Genomic DNA, 27,983 nt, shown 5'->3' with positions numbered 1-27,983 from the left:
CTATTTAACTCCTTTTGTCTGGCTGGTTTTGAACAGACACATATGATTAAACTCTGTCATCTGTAAAAGGTCAACATAGAGAAAATGTCAAATGCACACCATGTAGGACACGATCACAGCAAAGACTACTTTAGTTAGTTTACATTCGGAGTGGATGAAAATTCTTCTATCCTTATCACATTGGCCTTCTTACAGAGAAGTTATCAGATCTTCTCACAGCACCTGAAACCTCACGGTGAAACAAGAAGATCTTGGGAGTGAAATATCCGCGTTTGAAAAGTCTGAGTACGTCAGCCTCTGGTGGTTTTTTTGTTGTCAAAAAGAAAAACATTGATTTATAGATGAATGAACAAGTGCGCTGCACCCATAAATCACAACGAAAATAGTTTTTTCGTTTAGTTAATGGCAGGAGAATTTAGGTCCATCTGCACTCTGTCTCTTTCTTTCATCAGGCATACGATATAGATGGAAGTGTACGTTTTATTTATTTATTTATTTACTTATTTATTTATGGCATATTGGATTTTTTCCACAATGGCGTCTATTCATCTTTGAACGTCAAGAGCTCAGATCAGATCAGTGACACAGGTACAGTGACTTTACTTGACTCCAAACCAGTTTTGTTATACTTGATTATAGCTAAAACATATACTTAGAATTTTAATACTAATAAATCACTAATGATTATCAATATAATAAGAATTTCATGGAAAGTTTGAAAGTTGAAACTAATTTTAACAAGGGTTTTATTCATATTCATTTTCCAAACAATAATGGAATCTTTTTCCAGGACAGGATATTGTGCACTGAAAAAAAAAAAAAAAAAAAAGGACAGGAAATGGAAAACATCAGTTTTCAGGAGAAGACAGGAGAGCCAAACAAATATCAGCATGAGAATTTGTGCTGCACCTTGCTGTACAAAATTGCATGTAAACATTTCTGTCCTGGATACCAAAATCCTCCGGTAAATCATGTGTCTCTTAACCTGTTTAACATGATTCATTTAGGTATTTATTTTAATAATAGAGGTATACATCTTATCATGGAAATGCAGCAACTTGTCTACACTAGATACTGTGCTACACGAGATACTCCATAGTATTCATGGTATTGAGTCAGCCACTGATCCGTGTGTGTGTGTGTTTGTGTGTGTGTGTGTGTGTGGGTGAAAGTTTACTTTTCATAGAAACATAGTGTATAAGATTTAGCCTGATAATTAAGGAACGGTTAAATATTTAAATAACTGTAATAATTAAAGAACAATAAATAATTAAGGAACAACGAGGTGGTGTGATGCAGTAAGAACACATCCTGAGTGATTTATTTCCTCTTGTACTATAGCAACATGGCACCGCTAGCAATTCTCATTTATTAAAGAATGACGCGTCATACTTTTGATCGATTTATAGTTACATTTCATTTCGTGACACGTTCATGAAACAAATTCCTGTTATCATTTACATTACAGCAGCTATAAAACGTCCTTACCTCACCAGCCACGCTTTTTCTGTCTTTCTTGAACATGAATATGACAAAAGTTGTCATGTTACTGAGTCCGATATCCCAGTGTCTAAAAATTGAACACTGGAGACTCCTTCCATAAATGCTAAATTAATGTCTCGCTACAGAAAACTTAACCATACCAACAATTACACACCTTTTTTAATAAAAAAAAAACAAAAAACAAAAAACAAAATGGCGAACATTGTGGAGCATCTGCCATTCAAGTCCATGTGTAAGTTGTTACTATAGAAAAGGGTTCTACAGAAAACATATTTTTAAAAAGTGTGTAAATATAAACCTGTGACAGGTAGGTAGATAGGTAGATTTGATACACGCACGAGAAAGTTAAACGTATAACGCATATTAACAAATAGCACACTGTGCAAAATATATTAGTGACAAGGTGTAAAAATACAGCATGCTAAGGTTACAACAAGGTGAATCTTGAAAGTTTACTTCTAATTGTACTGCTTTCTATTCTGTAATCAAGAGACTTTAATCACAGCTTCCTAACCCAAACCCAAGTGTAAATGTGCTGCCAGAGGTGTGAAGCATTTGGTGTTGCATCTTATCGAGCTACACAGTGTGAAACTGGGGACACAGATGTACACTACATCCAAACACACTTTTCAGGCATTGTAAAAAAAATTTCTTTTACAACAGATGTGCTTAGCGTATATAAATTAGGAATGAAACAGGTATGAATACAGTATATAAGGATGAGATATATCCTGAGCTTGCCAGAAAGGTTCACAGGGTATCTGGGTGAGGATACAGGGATGCATGCGACTGGAATAACGTGGGAAGCAACAAAAATTTGTACCAGCTGGGTTTTTTATTTTACTTTTATGTGGGTCTGAGTGAGCGGTCAGATATGAAGTACGTGGGACTTAGTTGCACTGCACGATAGCTTTACAAAGTTCCTTCATTCATCCTTAGTAACTGCCTGGTCAGGGTAATAGTGCTCAAAATTAGGCTACTAGTTTGAAAATATCACAGGCAGGTACAAACATAAATAACAACAAAGTCCCACATACATCTCTAGTTGAGATTCTAGTTTGAGTGATGTTACTGAGGTTGAGGAATTGTTACACACATTTAACTTAAATGTGGTTGGTGGTTAGCATGTTTGCCTCGCACCTGCAGGGTTGGGGGTTTGAATCCTGCCTCTACTCCGTGTGCGCGGAGTTTGTATGTTCTGCTTCTGCTTCGAGGGTTTCCTCTGGGTACTCAGGTTTCCTCCCACAGTCCAAAGTCATGTGTTGTAGGCTGACTGGCATTACAAATTGTCCGTGGTGTGTAAATGTGTGTGCAATTGTTCCCTCCGATGGGTTGGCATCCCATCCATAGTGTCCCCCACCTTGTGCCCCGAGTTCCCTGGAATAGGCTCCAGGCTGCCCTATGACCTTGGATAGGAGGTACAGAAGATGGATGGATGGATTGATTGATTGATTGGTGATATAGGCCATGCCCACTTTAGGTTTAAATTCGAATACAGATATTGAATATTTGGAGCACTAACAGAAACAGACAATGGGCATTGTGTTAAACCCCGACTATAAATACAAGTAGCTTAAAAGAGCAAGGGAGCACTTTGTAAAAATAAAGACATTGTAAGCTTTGAGAGCAAAAAAATTGTTTGGATTTTGAGCTGAGTTTCAAAAATGGAAAGTGATCTGAGATCCTCTAACTGGGGTTCAGAAATGAGGTGCTGTTTTGCACAAGGGAAGGCAACCAGAGCTACAAAGGATGCGATGAAAGAGCAGGAGGATAGATGGGTGAGTTTTTTTAGAGCATCCTTAGCCTAAGGTTGGAGACAGACTCGATCAATCAGAACACATTCTCACAGATTTGTCTTTCTGAATAGTTCGAAAGGGGCGAATGTTGTGCTTTTCACAGGCAGCGTTAGTATTATAGTGATTGTTTTCACAGCAGGAAATCAATGCGCTCTCCAAACTATTTGAATCCCTAGCACACTCTTTCCTGCGTACCTCTTTTTTACAATCTGTATGTAGAGTAATTACTGCATCTGTCACTCAGTTACATATGTCTAAAAGAGACAATCCAGACAATCATTTGGAGCCTGACATTCAGGTCTTCGCATTGGAAGAAAGTGTTGCATTCCTTTCACATTCATTCATTTTTTCATTCGCAAGTGGTAATGGATAGAGGCTTCACAGAAGCACCTGTCAGTTTGAATTGTTAAACTGTAGTTTGTTAATATTGAAATAATTGCCTCAATTATATTCTTTTACTCTCCATGAAAGGCTCAGGTTTGTCCATTCAGCCACAAGAGCATTAGAGAGGTCTGGCAATTATGTCGAGAAAGTACGCCTAGGGTGCAGTCGGTGTTCCGGTTCATCACAAAGGTGTTCAGTGGGGTTGACGTCAGGGCTCTGTGCAGACCATTCGAGTTCTTCCAGTCCAACCTTGTCAGACCATGTCTCCATAGACCTCCTTTTGTGCACGAGGGTTAAGGTCTCTTCGTTCCAGTGAAGGGAAATTGTAATACTTCAGCATACAAAGGCATCCTATCTAACTGTGTGCTTCCAACTTTGTGGCAACAGTTTTGGCCATGTAGTCTAAAATCTAATTTACTACAGCTGGCTATTCCAGCTGAAATGGAAGAATGTGGGAGGAAAAGGCCCATGTGGAATGTTTCTTGCTTTAGCGTTCTTCAGCAAGATTGTTACTGAGTCTCAGATATTGAAATCCCCCAAACTCATGCAGCAAGTGCTTTTCAGATTTTCAGAGTGAGAGGTTCTAACGGGTGGTATTGTCCAAAGTTAGCTTCCAAGGATGGTCAGTGGAATCAATAGGTATTGGATTTACCACATCTGCTGCCTTGGGAGGGGTTCAAATTTTAGATCCAGTCAAGGATTTGGGCGTGACATTTGCATATGTCACGCCCAGTTTAGCACCAGGTGTAAAAACCATCTTATATGCAATTTTGACATTCCCAAAAGCTGGCTAAGTTGTGATTTAAGTTTTCCTAAGTGTTACAATACGACAAAATGTTCTGAGGAAAGAGGCCAAGTGAGGTTTTTTTGTTTTCCAACCTTTTGCCTGCTAGCTAGTGTTTTTCCTTTAGTTAGATAGTTCATTAAGCACTAGCCCTGTTATCCTAACACTTCAGACTTTTGTTTATATAATAGAGATTTGAATCTTAAGATTTAGATCCCCTATTATTTTCCCGGTGTCTGGAACAGATTTTGTTTACCCGGAAGAATCATAATCACATCGGACAGGCATAGTGCTATAGTCTGGGGAGATTAATTGAAGATGTCAGTTCTTTTGCTTTGTTTCTTGATATCTCTGTATCCCATCTGCAAGCTTGTACATCTTAATTAAGTTTACTTTAAGATTTCTCCAGCAGTGTGATTCAGTGCAGGATGTAGTGGACTATTTATAGCAAGCCAAGTTAGTTTGGGGAGGAATATGAGTTTCTGATGATTTTTTGTATGGAGTAAGATTTTGTGCTAGGTCACAGATTCAAATCATATTTGTGGAAGGAAATAATTTCATTAGAATCAAAAGTGTATCTTGGGAAATTACAATCTATGATTTCAAAATATGCATTTCAGAAGTGAAAAAAAAAAACTGTCTTCTGTACCTTAGTGGTTTGATTTCAGTAATGTAAAATGTTGTTTTTATGTGAATGAGAGGCCAAAACACCACAAACCAAAAACCACGTTTTCAAATATACTCGTACATGTGTGGAATGTGGCCTTTGTTTCTGGTATATTCTGGATCTGGCCTTTCTATTTTTGTCAATAATGAGTGTTGCCAATAATGAGTGTTGCCTCGTTATCTGTGTTTTCTAGCCTCACCCCTGATGAACCTAGAATAATACCTCAATTTTAGGGGCAACATCCTCTGTAGTCCAAACACCATACATTATAGATAAGGAAACGCTTCATTTCTTCTTTGGATGGGTCGCATTTGAAAAATAGTTTAATCAGAAATACTATTTATATTCGCTTGCAGAATTCCTATCAAAGACAACATTTTTGAAAAATACAATATTCGCCAGTTGAGTTCTTATCTTATATAATCGTACCTACCTATGAAGAACACGCAACATAAAAATATTTAACCCTCTCACACATGAACACGGGGGGCTCGGCGGCTTAGTGGTTAGCACGTTTGCCTCACTCCTTGGATTTCCACATCTGCCCTGTGTGCATGGAGTTTGCATTTCTTCCAGGTACTCTGGTTTCCTCCCCCAGTCCAAAGATACACGTTGTAGGCTGGCATCTCTAAATTGTCCGTAGTGTGTGAATGGGTGTGTGAGTGTGTGTGTGTGTTCCTTGTGCACCGAGTCCCATGGAGTAGGCTCTAGGCTCCCCACAAACTTGTGAAGGATAAGCGATATAGAAAATAGATGGATGGACGGACACCTGATCAATGCTGTTTTGAGATCCAATGAATTTTTTGGTTTCTCCACTTCTTCCCTATTGCTCTTATGGCAACAATCGCTGATTGTTGACACCTGTAACATGTTTCTCATCTGTTTCTTGATGTATTATCATACCCCTTTTGTTTTAGTGTCATTTTTAGGTCTCCATATTCCCTAATGTTGAATTATTTCATGTCTTACTCCTACTAATTCTGTAGCTACAGCATGTTGTCACGTCGCGGGACGTAAGGGAGTAGGATACGGATGCAAGTACAGTTAAACAGCTTTATTAAAGGAGACCAAGGCAGACAAATCCAAATCGTAATATAAAAATGTAGTCAATGCAGGCAAAGGGTCAGGCGATCGGCAAACAGGCAAAAACTGGGCGAAGCCGAAATCACAACTAGGAAATGAGATACAAGGTCATACACATGGGACATGGAACATGAAACAAGAAACTAAGACTGGGAACTGGGAGCGGAAAACACCAGCGAGGACAAAGTGAACTAATCTATTAACCTAAATAATCTATAGAACTCTATCTAATACTCCGCGAGGTGTAAAGGGAAGCGAACGGTATATATCCCGAACATAATCAGCGTTAAGTGCTGGCAGCTGAAAACAATGAAGCCACAGCTTCGAACAACAACCAATGACAAAACAGGGAGGAGACAGAACAGAAACAAAACAAACGCACGTGTCCACAGTAAACAATGTCACGGTTATCAACATCCGAAGAGCATGTGCTCGCTGAGCACTCGTGCATGTAGCTCGTGCAGAATGGTTGATCGTGACACATGTTTGCTCCTTATTTACTTGTCTGGATATTGCATTAGCAAGTTTTAACCCTGGCTTCCTGTGTCCTCACCACTTGCGTATTCTATATAGAATAATCCTTATAAAACTCAACAGATGGTCAATAATACATAACCTTATCTGTATAATTGCTCCTTTTGACTATGACCACAATTCTCAAATCTTCAATTTCAAAAATAAACATAATAATTAAAAAAAGCTTAAAAATTAGGGTCTAGGATTTTTTTTTTCAAAGGCAGTAGTGGGATTCAGGTAACAGGCAACCAATCTTATTCCAAACTGGGTCGAAATTCAACCCTGTTTCACTCAAAAAAACAACAACATTTGCATGTAACTTATCTGCAGCACCTTCTATATGATGGATTTCAATGTTCTGGCACTAGCATATGTTGCATAGCATCATCTCAAATACAGTCCTCTTGCAAGTCACATGGTAACACAATACAGTAACACAGGTATTTTCAAAATGCATAAAAGTCTATGTATTCTCAGTAGCCTACAGGATTTACATGGTAAAAACTGTCCACATTTTTGAAAATACCCTTATATTTATTGTTTAATCCTCTTATACAACGGCAGTTTGCCAAAGATTGTATTTTTTTTCTAAATTAGAGAATGGTATGTCATACCTTTATCCATTTCTAGTTATGCGTGCTGTTGTGGAAAGTCCACAAAACAGCTAAAAAGTCCTTAAACAGTCCTTCCTTAAAAAGTCATAGGTCAAATTAGGTATTTGTTGAATAATCCATGCCAAGCTGGAGGAGCAGTGAAGTCAGCAGGAAGTGAAACAGGATGTTACTTTTAGACTTTAAAGTATTTGGTGACTAAAAGAATCCTGAAAGCATTTCTCTGTGTTTTGCGGTTTTGAACAGCCTCACTGCTGAAGACCATTATTTAATATAACTGTCTCTCACCCCTCATGTCTTTTGCATATTCCATGTCCTTCTTTTCACCTTGAAATGAAACACGTCCTGCTTTGATGGATGAGATCCATCGTTTCTACCATTGCTGTCCTTACTGAACTCATCGTCATCTCTATCTCATCTTCTTTCTTTTTTTTTTTCTTCCAGACATACACAAGCTGTGTGGAAGTGTGAGATTTGGCACTGGGTAAAATTGAGTGTCAGTGTAATATCCAAGGTCTTTTCTAGTAACTGTTTATTTACTTAGGGCTATAGAACAGTAATTTAGATATAAGTAATTGAGTAGACTTTAATCTGAAAATGATTGCTGGTAGGGGTAGCTGGCTGATGAGTAGGAAGTGTTAGCTGACGAAATTGGTGAGGAAAAAACAAAAAACAAACAAACTAAAAAAACAACGGTTTAACCTTCTTGAAAATTAAACAGAACCCTGATCATATCATCCATTTAAGTCTTTCTGTTCGTCCCAAAATGGCCTTTAATTGTGACATATCTAAGCAAGAAAATGCTGTAAAACCAGGATACAACATGCACAAAGGCTTTTAACGAATTAAACTAGGATACTGGCAAAGTTTACAGCAATCAGCACTGGTCAAACATTGTCCTCAGATAATCACTGCTGTTACTTCACGTTTCTGGGTTGTTACTATTTCAAAAGGAAAGTGTTAGTGTGATTGTGATCACACATTTATATTGTTAACAAAGTAATTGGGCTCCGTGGGTGTGAAACTGCATGCGCAACGTTTTTAGCATGATTCACTCCCAAGATTATTCAGAATATTACATTCATTTTTAGAGTCATGGCTGTGGGATGAGTGCAGTGTGTTAGTTCAAGCCCCCTAGTGGTGTAAGCTCCGTCATCTGGCTGTTGTGCAAAAATAGCTTTCGTATAAATAAAATAGCGACAGTATCAACAAAAGCTACAGGTCATCTATCAGAGTAAAATGTTATCTATCTACATATGAAATGTGTGTTTTCTCTGTGCTTTCATTGTTATTGTGCACTCATTAACTGGACGGACATGTCACGTCGGGACTTGTTTACAGCCTGCCAGAACTTCAGATGTAACGTAGCCAGGAATTTAGGACTTCACAAACTAAATACCTTTAAAAAAAATAATAATAAAAAAAAAATCAGGTTCCAACAACACTGTAAAACCTGAAACTAATTACCTCAACATTTTTAAGTTGATAAATCAATTTCTTTAAGCCAAATACACTTAAATATAACAAAAATTTAACTGAAACTTGTTTCCAATTAAGTGTATTTGGCTTAAAGAAATTGATTTATCAGCTTAAAAATTTTAAGGTTTCCTCAAATTTTTCGAGTTAAATGAACTTATCCAGTTTTACAGTGAAGGCAACAATAAAATACAGCTGACAGGAAGAAGCAACAATTATGTCATGTTTTATTTAATTTATTTGGTCAAAATAAATATCTTTAAACCATGATCTATTTTTGTACAAATCTATCCTTTCGTTTGACGAGTAATGATACTTTATTGGTCACATATACATATGCACAGTGAAAGTCTTTTCTTTGCATACCCCAGCATGTCAAGAAACTGGGGTCAGAGTGCAGGGTCAGCCATGATACAGTGCCCCCTGGAGCAGATAGGATTAAGGGCCTTGCTCAGGGGCCCTGGGGTTTGAACCCCCGACCTTCCAATCAGTAACCCAGAGCCTTAAATGCCAAGCCACCACTGCCCCTAGGAGTCATTGGTGTGCAGTGCCTACACTTTGGGACAGTAAGATTTAAATTGAATTAGTCAAAAAAAAAAAAAAAAAAAAAAAACAGGAACTTTCCCTGTTTTGCCATCTGAACAAAGAGGTTTCAAAGGCTCTAACCATTCACACTTGTCCATCTCAAAAGTTTCAGACATAGCTTTAATTTTTATATTTTAAATTAGGTTTATACTTCCCACATCTGTATAGCGAAGTGTTTGCAGTACAATAAGTTGGCGAGGTCTTATTTCCTAGCTTAGAATAGCTATTAAACTAGGAACTCACTAATTCATTCATGTGTGTATGCGTCAACATGAATATCATCAAGTTTTCAACCATTTTTCAGCTGAAAATCTTCAGCGGAATTCCTTATAAATATCCTTACCTGATGTTGACGATACACTTCCCTAATGTTAGCTAATGAATTCAAAACATTCTCCGTTTACTTTGACAGAGAGTGAAGGTGTCACTTCTTGATAATAAGCTGAAGCCTCATTTACATGAGAAAGGACACATTTATGCAGTCAACGTCTGGACAAGTGTCCTGCATCATGAGCAGTTAGACAGCTTCTTGGTGGGCTTTTTAGGGAGTACCAGTATTTCTGTGTACTCATAAAAAGTCATGTAATCCCAAGCTATTTCATGCAAACATTTTAATAACGTCTATTTAGCAATTCTGAATGTCGGTATTGTTTATTGACAGGCGTGCGAGTAAATGATTCGAATGAAGTTCTCTCAGTGTATTGAATTCCTTCAAGGTTTATTGCATGTATACACAATATCCCATGTTCACCTTAAGGAGCGTGTTCATGTTTGCTACATTTAGGTTTATCCATCTCCTATGCTGATTTAAACTAGGAGTGCATTTTCTGAAATGAGAACTATTTTAAGCCAAACAAAGCCTTTCAGTGTCAAATTTCAGCACAGTAGCTGGCTTCCCACTGTGTTCTACTGCTGCCTTTAAAAACCCTGAACTTGCATTTCCTCTTAAGTCCTGAGCTTTTTCATCACTCTATGGATTTTACAATTTCCACTATCTCCCAGCAGCTTTTATAACCTGCACCTTATATCAAGTGTATTAGTAGGCATTACAGGCGTAGTATACACGATGAGCAAATTGAACATTAATATTGCAGCGTCAAACATCCCTAGATCTGGGTTAATGCCCATGGTTTTGGAATCGGCACATATACATGTGATGGACAGGTGTCCACATACTTTTGGATGTATAATGTCATATAACATCTGGCCCTCAGTGGCTGGTCATTTAATTTGAGTTTCATTTGCATAGTGCTTTTTTTGTTTGTTTGTTTAAATCAGCTTTACAGCACTTTGGATGTGGATTGTGTGTCAATCAAAAATTCCATAAGACGACATGAGGAAGAAAAATTGTGCACTTAATATTTAAGGGTTAATGAAAGTGTTAAATGCTGACTCTCATGGCATACAAAAACATCTGCTCTGGATTCAAATAGTGTCACTGGAGCTTCACCTGAAATACCTGCAAAGGCTGAGCAGTGCTCTCCTCCGTGGAGATCAATAGAGATTGATGACGTACTGTAGAGTTGGGAAGGCTGGATGTTTTGACAGATTTATTTGTCATGGATGTCAGAAGTGCAAAGTCAGGGAAAAGTTCCTTCCACCGATATGTCTCCTATTTTGCATGCTGAGTAGTTCATTTTCTTTTTGAGTTTAAGCTGCAGGCCCTAATCAAAGTAACAATAGTTTTTATTGCTGAGAAACTGCAGAAATGTTGAGGAACATGTATTAGTCAGTATTACCCTGAAATGGCATGCTCCATTTATCACCCAGCAGACTGCAAAATGATTATGAGGACCCCACAAATTGCTTTTCAGCAGCATGGATTCCAAATCCAGCTCCTCCAACATGGAACTGAAAAATCACAGTGTTAGATATGTATAGAGAGCTTGTGTTATTAGAGGAGAATGATACATCACATCTGTGGGGTCTGGAAATCGATAGGCTATTTTTTCAGTGAGAAAATTTGAGCATACTAGTTGACTCATCATTGCATCATTTTTCAGGAGACAACAATGGCTGGCCTCATTTGTTTGACAAATACTTTGGGATGCCCAGTAAAGACGCTGGAACCAAGTCAACCACATGTCGTGAGTAAAGATCCAGAATTCATTCTCCTGAAACTGAAGTGATTAGAGCGAGCTAGGTAAATGCTGTTCGTGTCTATCTATCTATCTATCTATCTATCTATCTATCTACCTACCTGTCTGTCTGTCTATCTATCTATCTATCTATCTGTCTGTATATCTATCTATCTATCTATCTACCTACCTGTCTGTCTGTCTATCTATCTATCTATCTATCTATCTATCTATCTACCTACCTGTCTGTCTGTCTATCTATCTATCTATCTATCTATCTATCTACCTACCTGTCTGTCTGTCTATCTATCTATCTGTCTATCTATCTATCTATCTATCTATCTATCTACCTACCTGTCTGTCTGTCTATCTATCTATCTATCTATCTGTCTGTATATCTATCTATCTATCTATCTACCTACCTGTCTGTCTGTCTATCTATCTATCTGTCTATCTACCTACCTGTCTGTCTGTCTATCTATCTATCTGTCTATCTATCTATCTATCTATCTATCTATCTATCTATCTATCTATCTATCTATCTACCTACCTGTCTGTCTGTTTATCTATCTATCTATCTAGCTAGCTAGCTAGCTGTCTGTCTGTCTGTCTGTCTGTCTGTCTGTCTATCTATCTATCTACCCACCTGTCTGTCGATCTATCTATCTATCTAGCTATCTATCTAGCTATCTATCTACCTGTCTATCTATCTATCTATCTATCTATCTATCTATCTATCTATCTATCTATCTACCTGTCTGTCTGCCTGTCTATCTATCTATCTATCTATCTATCTACCTGTCTGTCTGTCTGTCTATCTAGCTATCTATCTACCTGTCTGTCTGTCTGTATATCCTCCTGCCTGTCTGTCAATGTCTGCCTCTTTCTATCCATTTCATTCCATCCATTCATCTATCTATTTTTTTGTTTGTCCTTCCATCTATCCATACATCAATCTGTCTGTCTGTCTCTCTGATTGTCTGTTTGTCTGTCCATTCAGCTACCAATCCATCCATCCATCCATCCATCCATTCATCCATCTGTTTGTCTGTTCATCTTTCAGTCTGTCTGTCCATCCATTGGGCCATCCATCCATTCATCCACCCACCCATCCATCCATTCATCCAACTGTCTGTGTCTCTCTCTGTCTAACTATCCATTCATCCATGCATCCATCTATCACCTCTAATTGTCTGTCTTTAATCCATCCATCCTTCAGTCAATCCAACAAGTCACCCATTCATCCATCTAGCTATCCATCCATCCAGCAAGTCATCCATCCACCCATCTATAAGCCTGATGGTCTTTCCATCCATCCATCGGGCCATCCACCCATCTATCCATCTGTCTATCTTTCTGATTCTCTGTTTGTCTTTTTGTCCATCCATCCATTCAAATTAAATGAATTCCCACTAAAAATAAATACTCTGTTTGGAAATGTTTGTATTTAAGTCACATCCATGCAGTACCTGATTGTTGTTGTCAAAATGAGCCAAAACAATGGTTGTTGTTTTGGTGTTTGCTGTCACCATTATGTGGGAAACAAAACCCCAGTGCTGTTCTATTTGGCCAAATCTCATCAAAAGTAAATTACTATCTGGTCACTTATCACTGCTGTTGTGAAGGGGTAGAGTAGAAAACCAAAATGTGTCTAAAACAGATACTAAAGTGGATGATGCTACTGAGGCGCTTTGACAGTTGAAGAACAACCAAGGAGATATATATATATATATATATATATATATATATATATATATATATATATATATATATATATATATATATATATATATATATATATATAAAGGTCACTATATTTCATGTCTTAGTTTTCCTCACCATATCATTATATATAATGTCTTAGTTTTCATCAAGGACACTACACTCAATATTTTATGAATGTAGCTAAAATAAAATGATCGAAACATTTAAACAGGTTCCATTAATAACATGATTCATTTTAAACAGATTCAGTTAAAAACACGAGTCATTTGAATGGATTTTGTTAACGATGTGACTCATTTCAACAGAATTTGTAAATAAAGCATGATTCACTTACACAGATTCTGTTCAAAAAAAAAAAAAAAAAAAAGAAAAGCAGGATTCATTTAATCATCTTATTTTCCAATAACAGCACATCCTGAAGTGTTTACACCAGTCTTACACCACAGTGATTTAGCAATGATTGCACTTTTTATTAATTTATTAATAAATGACATCATGCTTTTTAACCATTCATAGTCGCATTTTATATTGTGGAATATCTGCAAGACAAGTTAGCGCCTAGTCTTTTTTTTTTTCGCGCTCTCTTGAAGTTAATAACATGAAAAAACTACTGTGTTACTGCAAGTCTTCTGTCCTGAAGACTTTCCCATAGGGGAAAACTTTACTGATTGTTATAATGCGCTGACACTGGAGACTCCTTCTATAATATTATATAATATCATATAATATTAATTTTATGCGTAAAACTTTGAGTATATATTTCTTGCTAGACATTATATGATTACACATTCTTTGTTAATGATTTTTTTTTAAAAATCTGTTTATTATTAGACTTCTGAAAGAGTTGTTCCTATAGTACTATACTAGGTAATGTATTAGAATGAGTACATTCATCATTTGAACTACACTTTCAGTAACGGTGAAGCTTTGGGAACCCTAGCCAATCAAATCCAATCTATTCCCAGACAAGATTGGACAACATTACCGTGCCAAAGTCTAGGTTATCTTGATGCTAGGAATCACCTGGACGCCATATAAAAGAATGGTTAAAAGAACGTAAAAGGCCATGTAAAAGAACAATTATTGTAATTATTCATTCCTTCATCTTACATTTATAGCATTTGGCAGACACTCTTATCCAGAGCAATTTACATTAATCTCATTTATACAAATGAGCAGTTGAGGGTTAAGGAGCTTGCTCAAGGTCCCACAAGTGGCAGCTTGGTGTTGTTGGGATTTGAACTCATGAACTTTTAATCACTTTAGTCAAACATTTTAGCCACTGTGCTACCACTACCATCTTCAGTAAGTGGGCACTTATGCCGTTTGAGGGCAAAAATCCAGAGATCAATAATTCTGTCCTGGTCTGGTCTTTTTTTTTTTCTTTTTTTTTTTTTTTGCCTAACAGTCGATTTTTTTCCTCTACTAGTCCCTATCTATTTCACGCTATTTTACACACTGCTAAGTGTTAGACAGTGCAAAAAATAAAAATCGACCGTTTAATCATTATTACAGCTTTTACACTCACGCAGACAGCTTGCTTTTACATTTCTTACAATTTTCTTCCTGGACTTCTAGCCACTTTTCCACGTGTCCATTAAATTTCCATAAAACTTGCTCCATAAAGCTGAAAGAGCAGATTGTGAATGTAAAACACTCGTCCACATACAGTACTCGGCATGTATTTACATTAAAATGGCCAGTGACAGACTCTTACAATAGAATACAATCTATATTAGTGTTTCTTTAAAAAGAAAAAGAAAAAAAATGTCTTCTTTTTAAGTTTCTTAAAGGCTCAAGAAGTAAGCCCAGGCATTGGGCAATTAGTTTATGAGGAGCTTATGAATTTTTGATTAGTCTCTCATTTAGGATGAGGCACAAACGTTTGGTAAACATCTCTGTAAGGCACTACTACCTCTACTACAGTGTACATTTGGCATGTAAACATGTGTTTCATGTGGAATCATGTGGGTCATACGTGCTCATGTACGACATATGAACATTTACCGTGTGGAAATAAATGAATCGTGTGAATAAAATCATGTAATAAATAAATAAATGAAACGTTAAACGATTAACATGAAAATAAACGAACTCCGTGGAATGTGAATAGTATGGATGTGAAATGTAAAAACACATGCACTACACGTGGAAAATTAACGTGTGAAAATAAACGAATCGTGCGAGGAAGTCATATATGACATGTAAAAACCACGTGGCTTAACATGTGCTTATAAATGAATCGTGTGAGAGAAATCATGCACAATATAAAACGTGTGAGTGTGTGTGTGTGGGGGGTGTGTGTGTGTGAATGTTTAACATTTCTGCATTAATTTCACACTTATCCTCAATCTTAGCCTCTTCAGAAAGTGCTCTGCTCTCATTAGAAAACTTTCGTGATTTATGTGCATATTTTTTTCCATTTAAAAAAAAGTCCTGCTTCTGCTGTACATTTCTCTCTGAAAGTCAATCCAAATCGAAATACATTACTCTCCCTATCTCTCTTCTCTCTCTATTTCTCCCCCCTTTCCTCAGTACTTGGGCTCGTACCAGCCGAGTGTCAGTGTAGGGATTTGGAGCTCGACTGCAACGGTGCTCACTTTAAAGACGTCCCTGCGGTATCTACGAACGTCACCATGATGTGAGTTCCTCTTCATCATGCCCATAAGGATCGCTCGAATTGTGTCTCTCTGTGTGCGTGTGTGTGTGTGTGTGCACGAGTCATCACACGATCTCGCTGCTCGAGTGGCAGGGCGGCTGTTAAATCACTGCATGAGAGATCAAGGCATCGCCGGCTGCTAAATAGGAGTTTACCAGAAGACGCTTGCTTTAGAGCCAACACATGATCTGTCAGGGTTTGGTACACATTCAGCATGAATTAATGTCATGGCTGTCAGATACGCTGCTGAGCACATACAGAGGAACCAGGAGCTGTGAGGCAGCAACCCAGCAACACTACCAGCTGCACCACTGACTGATTTACATCAGTCATTCATTCATAACATTCATTTCAGTCCATTATTATCCGGAAAGTTCAAATCTTTTGCTTGTAAAAGAGTTAAGGTCCCTTCAGGTTCTTTACACATTCATGCTAATATTTCAGACTTGACAGTCTGGACCAGCTGGATTTTCTAACCGAATTTGCATTTATATATACAGTCCCGCTAATTCAATTGTTTAGTCTATTGAAGACATTTGGGTTTGAGATCAAAAGATGATTATGAGACAATAGATGAGAGTTTCAGCTTTCATTTCCTCATATTAACATCTAGATGTGTTAAACAACTTAGAAACTTTGGTGTCAGACCATGCAAGTTTTAGGTGAGCAAAAATATAGGAACAGATAGGATTACAGTAAACGAAAGTAAATATTAGAATAGTATTTGGCTGCATATCGCTTCAGTCCCTTCATGCTCAGTAGGGTTAAGGTCTGGTGATTGAATAAAACCTTCTACTTTTCCCCCCTGATGAAGTCCTTTGTTGAGTTGGCAGGGCTTTTTGGGGTCACTGACTACGTTTACATGGACAGCAGTAATCTAATTATTGACCTTAATCTAAGTAAGGTAATAATGTGATTAAGGTGTTTACATGAGTCGCTTTTAGAATACTCCTGTCATGTTCCCGTTTTACATGTTATTGATCATAATTAGATTAAGAGCCCGCGTCATTACGTCACCGCGCCACGCCGTCCGACTCCCTCCAGAATTTCACGTATCGACGTACAGTTCGTCTTCGTTATGGTACCGTATACAGGTTTGGGTGTTATTATTTAAATTTTTACGAACGCTTCAAGTGCGGTTAATTATTTGTCATGCTGTACGTGCAAATAGGCGACTGCTTGAAGCCGTGGGCTGCGTCTCAAATCGCATACTTACCTACTGTATAGTAGCCGAGATGCTTGTATTTTTCCCCACTACAGGCCTATAGTAGGCAAGTATGCAGTGTGGGACACAGCCGAACGCTCTTGTTCGCCGTAAAACTGCCGTGTGTGTACGTGTCCTGTCGCAGAATGCGGTGAAAACGCTCACACGACGTTCATAATGTGATTAAGGTGTTTACATGTCTGTAATGCACGTCCATAATACGATTAAAACAGGAGTAATCAACCTGTCTTAATTCGATTAGAGATTAATTAGATTATGACCATAATTAGATTAAGGTTGCTGTTTACATGGTAGTTTCTTAATCAAATTATGGTCTTAATTAGATTAAGAGTGGATTATTGTTGTCCATGTAAACGCAGTCACTGTCTTGCTGCATGATGAACCCCCCCCCCCCCCCCCCCCCCCCCCCCGATTAGACTGGGTGCATTTCTCTGTGAAATGGCAGACAGAATGTTTCTACATCATCAATAAAGATTAGTGAGCCTGTTCAAAAAGCAGCCATGCAAGCCCAAACCATGACACTACCTCCACCATGTTTCACAGATGAGCTTCTTGGATGTTTAGGATCATGAGAGGGTACATCTGGGCAGCAAGAAACACCTGTCAGTCACATGATCAAATATTTTTGGTGGGTTCAAAAAATAGGTGCCATGTTCTAAGTTGTTTAGATGTAAATATGAAGAAATGATTCTCAGCTTTTAAATGGCTTGCTTTTCTCCCATAGACGGCTCTCTGGTCTTCATGTTGGTTTATCCTTTTTAAGAACAAATGCAGTCTTCACAGGCGAAACCTAGGGCTCAAACCAAGAGTAGACATTCAGAGCTATTCATTCTTTAAACAATTAACCTAACAGGGCACATCTGGGCAGCAGGAAACACCTATTAGACACATGTTCCAATATTTTTGGTCAAACAAAAGGTGCTAAGTTCTAAGTCGTTTAACAAAAGCTGAAATTCTGATCTGTCGTCTCATTCATCTTTCGATCTCAAATTCAGATGTCTTCAATGTATAGCGAAAGCAAGAGTATTGGCCTTGCTGTTCCAATACTTTCATTAAAAAAATAACATAATTAAATGAACCACAGAACAAACATGTTGCTGAGGAGTGTGCATGAACAACATTAGGCTAAAATTAGATAACTGTAAGCAGATCAATTATGGGTCATGTAGTTTCTTCATTTAACAAACCACACTTCAAAGAGCCAAATGGCATTCGGGGCATATTTTATGCCTCTTTTCCTTAATAACTGATTTCGTGCTTCAAAAAATACAGACGCTGTATTTTGCATCTGAAAACAGGGTGTTGTTTACTTCTCAGCCTTTTCATTTTTTGGCACTTTCTAATCATTTCTGTGTTTATATATTTATGTTTTAGCCGGGCAGTCGGGGAATGAAATCCCAAGAAGTCAGTGGAAAATTTGACAACTTCATTATATAAAATTAGGTTAATGATATTCTCCACACAAAATAACCCTCCCTCTGTTGCTCTTTTAGTCTCGGATGCAGCTGCTGAGTGAAAAGGCCTTCCCGTAAACTCCATATCTCATAAAGTCAGCTGCTTCCCTGAGTCAGTCAGGATTCTTCAGCACACAACTGAACTGAACGAAACATTCCTTTGGAACCAGTTTCACACACCACTACTTAAACCTGTACTTTATATAAGAAACAAAACACCAAGGGGCATGTTGTGATAGGAAAATAATGAGTGCTGTACTGCACCCCAATGCAAAATTGATTATTTTCCTATAACTGCATGCCCTCTTACACCACAGGAATTTGCCAACGATTCGATTTTTAAAAAAATAAAAAAACATTTCACGTGATACTTAGTTATTATCCATTTATTGTTACATTTCATTTTATTGAACGAACTTGAAAACAAGTTTGTTCCTGTTCTCACTTACAGTCCCCCACCCAAAACCACTGGAACAGCAAGGCAATGGCTCTGATAGATTTCCCCTCTTTTCCTAGCTTCGAAATGGCTCGATTTTCTCCCGTAGACGGCTCTCTGGTCTTCATGTTGGTTTATCCTTTTTAAGAACAAATGCAGTCTTCACACGCAAAACCTAGGGCTCAAACCAAGAGTAGACATTCAGAGCTATTCGTTCTTTAAACAGTCAATTTACCAGGGCACACCTGGGCAGCAGGAAACACCTTTTAGGCGTGTGTTCCAATATTTTTGATCACATGAAAGAACAAAAGGTGTCAGGTTCTAAGTTGTTTAGCACTTGTCTTTATGTAAATATGAGGAAATGAAAGCTGAAATACTGATCTATGTCTCATTTATCTTTCGATCTCAAACCCAGTTGTCTTAAATGTATAGAGAACACTATAGAATTGGCCTTGCTGTTCCAATACCTTCGGCGGGGACTGTGTATTAATATATTATATTATTATATTATAAACCTGTGATTTGCAGTCAGATCTACTGTCTGAACCATGCCGTTATAGAAAATTAAAACACCTTCTATGGTGCTGTTGTATTAAAGAGAATATTATTATTCTTTATATTATTTTTCCCCTCATTAAGGATGCGACGCTTTTAACGTTGGATTTAATGTGCCACTGCCTCTTGAAAAAATCCTGATTATTTAATTGTGGCCCAATTTTTCCCGTATTGCGACAATTTTGCTTTGTTCATTAATGTGCCATTGAAGCTTTAATTGAAAATGCACGGTGTGGGACGTGCTCGACTGATTACAATTTCACTCTCAGATACTTTGCTCCGCACGCTCTCAAGCCTTCGGAGAAAAATGATTTGTGTTCACTCTTTGTTGTAAAACATCACCATGCGATTAAACGCTTTGGAGCGCTTAGTGAGCAAAGACAGACTTTGTGGATGAAGTCGTATCGCCGTCTGTAAGCTGAAACTGAACTGGACTAGTGTGATGGGTCGGAACGATCAGATTATCCAGCGTAATGTGTAAAGTGATGTCACTCTACAGGATACTCGGACTGATTTTTAACTCCGTCAACGTCCTGTGTATGTCTCTGACGTAAAAAAGAGACATAAACACCTCCTTGCAATGCAGTGTAGTTTGATTTCAGTGTTCAGAGTAGAGAGGCAACCGAGTACAAATACATTATTCGGAATAAACATGTAACATGTTCTAAATGGATTTAAATACTGATTTGAGTAGGAGGGGCATTATTCATATCTGCACCTTATTCAGATTTAAAGGCAAAGTGGCCTAAATCAGGCCTAAAGGAGGGTTGTTGTTGTTGTTATTGTTGCTGTTGTTGTTGTTGTTCTGTTTCCGTGGGCAGAGTCAGGCAGAGTCAGGGTTCACAATTAATAAAAGATAAATTAAAAAGTTTGTAAATTGACGTTTTCAAATAATAATAATAATAATAATAATAATAATAATAATAATAATAATAATAATAACAATAATAATAATAATAATAATAATAATAATAATAATAATAACAATAATAATAATAATAATAATAATAATAATAATAATAATAATAATAATAATAATTAAGTACCTCAAATTATAAATAGATAAATATAAAATATATATTTATTTTTTTTCTGTGTTCACTAATTCGGATCCAGAGATTCTTATAGCTGTATTCAGGTTCTCATTCCAGTGCTGTGATTTGACCAGTTTTCACTAATATTGTCCTGAGTGTTGTTTTTTTTTTTTTTCCACATCTGGACCACTCCAAGCTGGAAAAGTGAAATGAGAAAAATACTGATTTCATGGTTTAGTTGTGTAAGTTGAGCAGGACATGAGAAGGAAAGATGAACAGGCTCACTGCAGGAATGTTTCATCTTGCACCGTTGGATCTCTCTCTGTCTCTCTCTCTGTTTCTCTCTCTCTGTCTCTCTCTCTGTCTCTCTCTCCCTCTCTCTCTCTCTCTCTCGTCCAGGTCTTTGCAAAGGAACCGGTTGAGGAAACTGAACGCTGACATGTTCATTAAGTACCAAAATCTTCAGAAGCTGTAAGAACCTGCATTTTCCTCTCTCATTTCACTGCATCTCAGTATGATCACATCATTTCATATGAAGGACTTGACAGAAAGTAATTGAAAAAAAATAAAAAATTAAGACAAATAAGATTTGCCATTCAGTTGAAAGTAATAGCAACCTATGAACGCTTAGTAGACACCCTTTCACTGTTTAGTCACCGTTAATAATCTACGGTTGATTGGCATTTATTAATATAAACATGTGAGTATGAAGAAAATCAGCAATACCTTTCTCAATCTGTTGGGAATATTCCGTTCGGTTTGGCCTATGAAAACATTAACACCCAATTCAAGCTTCTAAAAGACTACTAAATTAGGCATGCCCATTGTGGGTTTTCTTTCTAATGAGACACTCCTAGCTGGAATAATTCCTCCCCATGGGGCATAAACACCATTACTAAGCCCGCTGTAAATGTTCTGCTTGCATAGTTGCAAACAGCCTCAAAGGTACAAGAACCACATCTTATACAATATCTCGCAAATGCTTCACAGATTGATTTTCTTCTTCCCACAACAGCATGCTCCAAGTATTTTATTCCTAATACGTTTTCATCGTAGAATGTAATTTCAGAAAGGGAGATTTTGCTTTAATGGTTCTGATCTTGCTGTGATCATCTATAATAACCCCTGACACTTCTGAACTATTCTTTAGATACCTACAGCACAATCGCATCAAAGTGGTTGAACCCTACGCGTTCCGAGGCCTTTACAACCTGACGCGGCTGTGAGTGCTCAGTTTGTTTCTTCTACTCTGCAATTGGTGAACTTGCAATTACACAAAATTGTTTTGCGCGCTCTTTCAGAGTGATGTTTGTTGGTAAATGAGACCTTTTAGCTGTACTCGTGTTCAACGCACATGAACCGAAGAGGTTCATTTGGATGAATACACGTCATGATGACGTCACATGACTCATCTTGGGCCAAATCTGTGGAAAATCTGTGGTCATTTCGAAAAGTGTCAAGCTAAGTCGAATATTGTGGCGTTTGCTTGACTTTGTGTTCATTCCTGCGATCGCAATATTGCGAAATCCTGGAGGGACTGAAAAAAATATGCCTCCTCCATTTTGGACTTCAAATCTGGTCTTAAAACCTGATATTGTGATGATATTCTTCATCCATCCATTTTCTGAACTTATCCTTGCTGGGTCATGGGAATCTGGAGGAGCCTATCCCTGGAGGTATGGGGAACAAGCCAGGGGACACTCTGGACAGGGTGCCAATCCATCACAGGGCACGAACACACATTCACATTCACGCACCATTCATACACTACGGACACTTTTTTGGACATTCCAATCAGCCTACAATACATGTCTTTGGACTGGGGGAGGAAACCGGAGTACCCGGAGGAAACCCCCGCAGCACGGGAAGAACATGCAAACTCCGTACCCTCGACCCTGGAGGTGTGAGGCAAATGCGCTAACTGCTAAACCACCATGCCCCCCCTCCCCGGTGATATTCTCATTATTCTCAAATGTTATTTTTGGATTTTTCCCAATTCTCTCCTCAACTGCTCACCTGCCAGTTCCAATTCCCACTCACCAGCCAGCTTTGCCCTATCAAACAACAGCTCCCTGCCAGCGAAGGTGAAAGCTAACACATCGCTCTCCTCTCCATCTTTATAAACTGCTGCTCATGCTGCATCACAGGGTGCCGTAACACACTCTGAGGAACAAGCTATCTACCTTCTTCCTCATGCATGAGCTCACAGACGCTCACGATTGGCTAGTGTCTCTGTGATTGACACAGAGAGACTAGCCAATCCACTCCCACCTACAGAGCACAGCCAAAATTGCCTCTCTTGGATCCTGGCCACAGACGGGATTCGAACTTGAGATCTCTGGGCGATAGGAAGAATGTTTGTGTAAAACCTGATGATCCATCGGATCAAATCCATCTCGATCAATCCATTAGAGTGTTCTCTGAACACGTTTCACTGGAACGGAGCATTAAACATTGAACAAAATACTAAAGCTTTGTTTATTCCCAGATTTCCTGTGTGGTCTAATTCTTTTTGGACTTCACTGTATTTCTTATTCTGTTTTATTCAATATGCAGCACTTTGGTCAACGTGTGTGAACTTAAATATGGTTTATAAATAAATCTCACTTGCTTACGAATAAAAATGCAAGCTATCTCTAAACCCTATCTCCAATTCTTTGAGTTTGAGTCATGGATGCTGAGATATACTAAAGGCTATTTTTTATTTATTTATTTTTTTTGTAGACTGAGGATTGCAGGTTTATACTCAGAGCCATTCTTTCTTTTTGTTTTCGTAGGTATTTGAGCCACAATCGAATCTCTAGCCTAATGCCAGGCGTATTTCAGGACCTGCACAAACTGGAATGGCTGTAAGCAGTTCAATTCCCATATTTCTGATTGATTCCGGCATGTAAGTAGGATGTACGATGCCAAGTAGGATGCCATGAATCGACAATTGTCTCTTTTTCATTAGCGTTAAAATATGTTATCATCTCATTCACCCGAATCACACTTCATCATCTTATACACGTTGGCTCCGAAAGCCGTTCCATCACACGTCCGCTGATTAAATCCTTTTACAGGCCATAGCCTTCGTGCATCAATTAATGTTGCATTCAATGAACCAGTGCTTGAAAACACATACTTATTCTTCTAGACTGTAATGTTTATTAATGAGCTCCTTGGCATTTTTATTCATTTGCAGGATTCTGGAAAACAACAAAATCCACCATATTTCCTCTCTGACCTTTTCAGGCTTGAGCTCTCTCGTGCTGCTGTGAGTTTTTGTCCACTAACTGTTGCTTTTTTTTGTTTTGTTTTTTTTTAACACTGGGATGTGTCTGTGAGTGATGTGTTAAAATAACTGTTATGCCTTTAACGGTGTTCATGTGGTGTGTATTGCTTTGTTGCAGGGTTCTTTTGAACAACGCTCTGACAAATGTGGATGATATATGCCTGGAGATGCCACGATTAAATTGGCTGTAAGATTGAAGTCTTAAAATAACTCGATGTTTATGTATTCTGCAGACTCGGCGTGTGAATATTTAACTCTTTTGATTCGGTGCATTGCTTTCAATGCACGCCAATACGGTATATATTCAATTCAGTTTTATTTGTATAGCGCTTTTTACAATGGACGTTGTCTCAAAGCAGCCTTACAGAAATATATAAACATGGGATACCGATTTTAAGTGTGTGAATTTATCCCTATTGAGCGAGCCGGTGGTGACGGTGGCGAGGGAAAAACTCCCTAAGATGATATGAGGAGGAAACCTTGAGAGGAACCAGACTCATAAGGGAACCCGTCCTCATCTGGGTCACAACAGATAGTGTGAAAAAGTTCATTATGGATTTATATGAAGTCTGTTTGGCCTTAGGAGCAGCCGTAGTCCCAGCAGTCTGGAATTGGAGTAGATGAGAGCTCCATCCAGAGGCAGGACATCCGAAACGGATCAGGCAGGTCCGGAGAGCAGAGAGGATCAGGATCTCTAGTGTCTCCATAAAATCGTGTGTGGCTCGACAGAAGGACAGAGGGAGAGAAAATATTGTTAGGACTGTGCTTAGCGTAACAGAAAGTCTAGTCAGGGCAGGCTTGACTAAACAAATACGTTTTAAGCCTAGACTTAAACACTGAGACTGTTTGAAGACTGTTCCATAACTGTGGGGCTCTATAAGAGAAAGCTCTTCCCCCTGCTGTAAATATATACAGATTATAATATAGATTATACAGTAGAGTTCGTTTCATTTGAATGAATTCGTACGCAACGTTTCCAGCAAAACTGGGTTTGTACGAGATTTCTCCGGAAACCGTATGCAAGCGCTTATGTTTCCATCTACTGTTATTTCAAATTCTATTATTACTGATTTTAATTATAATATGAGTACAGGTGCACATTCTTCTTGACATCTGTTTTAACCGGGTATTGTTCAGACTGTACGACTGTTGATTTTGTAAATAAATTGTCAAATAGCGATTGATTTTCCTTGTTTTTTATTTATTTATTTATTTATTTTATAAAATACGGGGGATGCAAACTTTTGCACACACATATAGAAAAGATTGAGTAGCGATTATGATTGCGCAAATAACTTCAAATCAGTGCACTTGTCTTAATATTTACTATCAACGATTAATGAAATGATTACAAATCTATTAAAATAATCGTTGTGTGTGTGTGTGTGTGTGTGTGTGTGTGTGTGTGTGTGTGTGTGTGTGTGTGCAGAGATATGGAAGAGAATCAGATGGAGATTGTGGACAATAGAACATTCTGGTCCTGTAGCATGCTTACCGTGCTGTAAGTACCTGCTTTCAAATGATGTTCTGCAAATTAAGCACTTTTTTTTTTTCTTTGTAGCAAATAACCGAGGCAAGTCTCAAGTTCCTGCTGCTTGTGTCCGGTTATTAACAAGCTGCTGGTGTCTATTTTATGTCCCGTTTACCCTGTTTAATCATTTATTAATACTTTTAAAGATAAAATGTACAAATAAAATTTACGGAATAAAACACGTAGAGGCGTAATCAGTGAAGGAGTGGACTTAAAGTCATAGCTTTATCTCTGACTGTTACAACTAACACTGGAGACTCCTTCCAGAGATGTTAAATAACATTTAAATAAATCTTCTCCTGACAGAAAACATCACCATGTTAATAATTACAGACGCTTTTCAGTCTATTCGTGTCTTGCATTCATTCTCCCAGCCCCCTGTGTTATTTGTTACTATAGAAACGGAAGCGTATTAGAATGAACACACTTATATAGACTGTGCTACTGTCAGAGATGCTTTTATAAAAATAAAAAAAAATATTATCAACGCTTAAACTGTGTAGTATGAATATATATTTGTGTAATACATCATGATTCATCATTTGTAGAAATTATAGTACATCCATACATTATGTGTACAGTACCACTCTAATTCAATGCTTCTTTTACTGTTCTTCTCCTGTCTTTCTTCTTCTCTCTGTCCCTCTGACTCTTTCTACTTTCTTTGCCTGTTTCTTGCATCTGTCTCCTCCTCCTCGTCCTCCTTTCTATCTCTCTCTCTGTCTCTCTCTCTGTGTGTGTCTCTCTCTCTCTCTCTCTCTCCCACCCAGAGTCCTTCAGAGGAACAGGATCAGTCATATCCACGAGCAAGCGTTCTCTCTGCTGCGCAAGCTGGGCGAGCTGTACGTTCCGTGTCAGTCCGATCTCCCGCACTGCAGTTTCGCAGAAATAATCAACACAAAATATTCTCCAGAGTTTAAATCCTGACTTGTTTCTTCCTTTTTTTTTTTTCTTTAAAGAACCAAATTAAGAAATCTCTTGGTCCCATTTGCTCATCGGTTCTAAAGTCAGTACAATTTGGCCCAGTTTTCTCTGCCAGCTGAAGTGTGAAATGAGATTTGTTCTTCTACAAAGAGTGTAGAACTTCAAAGATACAGCCGACTCCAAAACATCATGGAAACGAGCGAAAAATTGATTTCCCCATATGAGCGTAAACATTTTTTTGTTTTGTTTTCAAAATCATTGGCACCGAGCAATTAACATTTCACGAAGCCTCTCCTGGGGAGAATAACAACGCTGAGACATTCATGTAATTTAATGTCTAACAAGGATGAAGAATTGCTTAAAAAGAGTATATTTTAAATCCGTAGGTGTGAGTGTGAACTGATTTCTACTCTCGGTGGCGTTTAAATCTGGACATAAGGTTAGAAACCACTAATCCTGCAACCGTTTCTGTATTTATTTGGATTTCATTTTGGATTTTTATTTATTTATTTTTTTTTAACTGAAATATCCATCTATATGTCGTAACCTCCTGGCAGAGCCAACCAGGGTTTACATAGAAATGGCTTGATATTTAGCCGCATTCAGAATACCACTGATCTTCACTACAAAATACCCGGACGTATAAAACATCTACAAAACATAAATGATTCAATAATTCCGTATTAATTCCTGAAACTTCTTTATCATCCTCCTCAGTGTGCGGCGAGGTAGTATGTTCACTGGTGCAATTACTGTAAAATTTTCTTTGTGCAATTACTGTAAAAGTTCTTTGGTTTCTCCCATGACGACGGATGACGCGGGAGATTTACAAAAAAACGGATAAGTTCATTTAACTCAAAAAATTTGAGGAAACTAATTACGTGAAAATTCTAAAGTTGATAAATAAACTTCTTTACGCCAAATGCACTTAAATATAACAAGTTTGAGTTCAATTTTTGTTTTATTTAAGTGTATATGGCTTAAAGAAATTGATTTAACAACTTAAAAATTTTGAGGTAATTACTTTCCTCAAATTTTTTGAGTTAAATGAACTTATCCGGTTTTACAGTGTGCAAATATTTATCGTGTATTGGCTTTTACATGCCATAAAAACAAGAAATATGTGCTGTGAGTAGGAAGGGGAAATGCTCTGAAGAAGGACCTTGGTGTATTTGATAGGTCTTGTTTGGCAAGCCATAAACTATAGATATATTAAATTTTGTTCTTTTTTTTTTTTTCGTTTTTATTGTAAAGAAATTACTGGCTTAGTGGTTAGCACGTCCCCCTCACACCTCCAGGGTCGGGGGTTTGATTCCCACGTGGAGTTTGCATGTTCTCCCCGTGCTGCGGGGGTTTCCTCCGGGTACTCCGGTTTCCTCCCCCAGTCCAAAGACATGCATGGTAGGCTGATTGGCGTGTCCAAAGTGTCCATAGTGTGAGTGTGTATGTGATTGTGCCCTGCGATGGACTGGCACCCTAACCAGGGTGTACCCCGCCTTGTGCCCGATGCTCCCTGGGATAGGCTCCAGGTTCCCCGTGACCCTGAAAAGGATAAAGCGGTATAGTGGATGGATGGATGGATGGATGGAGAAATTACTATCTTGCTATTTTTCGACTATGTATGAGATTGATTTTTTTGGTAGAGGAAATTCGAATCATTGCATATACTGTTTTCTTTCATAC

At 38.0% G+C, this 27,983-nt stretch overlaps 1 protein-coding gene across 2 annotated transcripts in view; it reads left to right on the top strand.

Annotated features, from left to right (window-relative positions):
- rxfp1 (relaxin family peptide receptor 1) overlaps positions 1 to 27,983 on the top strand; it is a 57,383-nt gene that overhangs the window by 14,704 nt on the left and 14,696 nt on the right. Inside the window, exons 3-11 of one of the 2 annotated variants that reach the window (XM_017473411.3) lie at positions 11,409 to 11,492; positions 15,744 to 15,849; positions 20,971 to 21,042; positions 21,722 to 21,793; positions 23,349 to 23,420; positions 23,756 to 23,827; positions 23,964 to 24,032; positions 25,275 to 25,346; positions 26,147 to 26,218. In XM_017473411.3, coding sequence (XP_017328900.2) covers positions 11,409 to 11,492; positions 15,744 to 15,849; positions 20,971 to 21,042; positions 21,722 to 21,793; positions 23,349 to 23,420; positions 23,756 to 23,827; positions 23,964 to 24,032; positions 25,275 to 25,346; positions 26,147 to 26,218 — 691 coding nt within the window. Of the gene's footprint in view, positions 1 to 11,407; positions 11,493 to 15,743; positions 15,850 to 20,970; positions 21,043 to 21,721; positions 21,794 to 23,348; positions 23,421 to 23,755; positions 23,828 to 23,963; positions 24,033 to 25,274; positions 25,347 to 26,146; positions 26,219 to 27,983 lie in introns of those variants that run through there. The other variant, XM_053682340.1, reaches the window with a different exon arrangement.

This window comes from Ictalurus punctatus, chromosome 8, assembly GCF_001660625.3.
Source record: "Ictalurus punctatus breed USDA103 chromosome 8, Coco_2.0, whole genome shotgun sequence".
NCBI lineage: Eukaryota > Metazoa > Chordata > Actinopteri > Siluriformes > Ictaluridae > Ictalurus > Ictalurus punctatus.
This window is presented reverse-complemented; position numbering and strand designations above follow the sequence as displayed.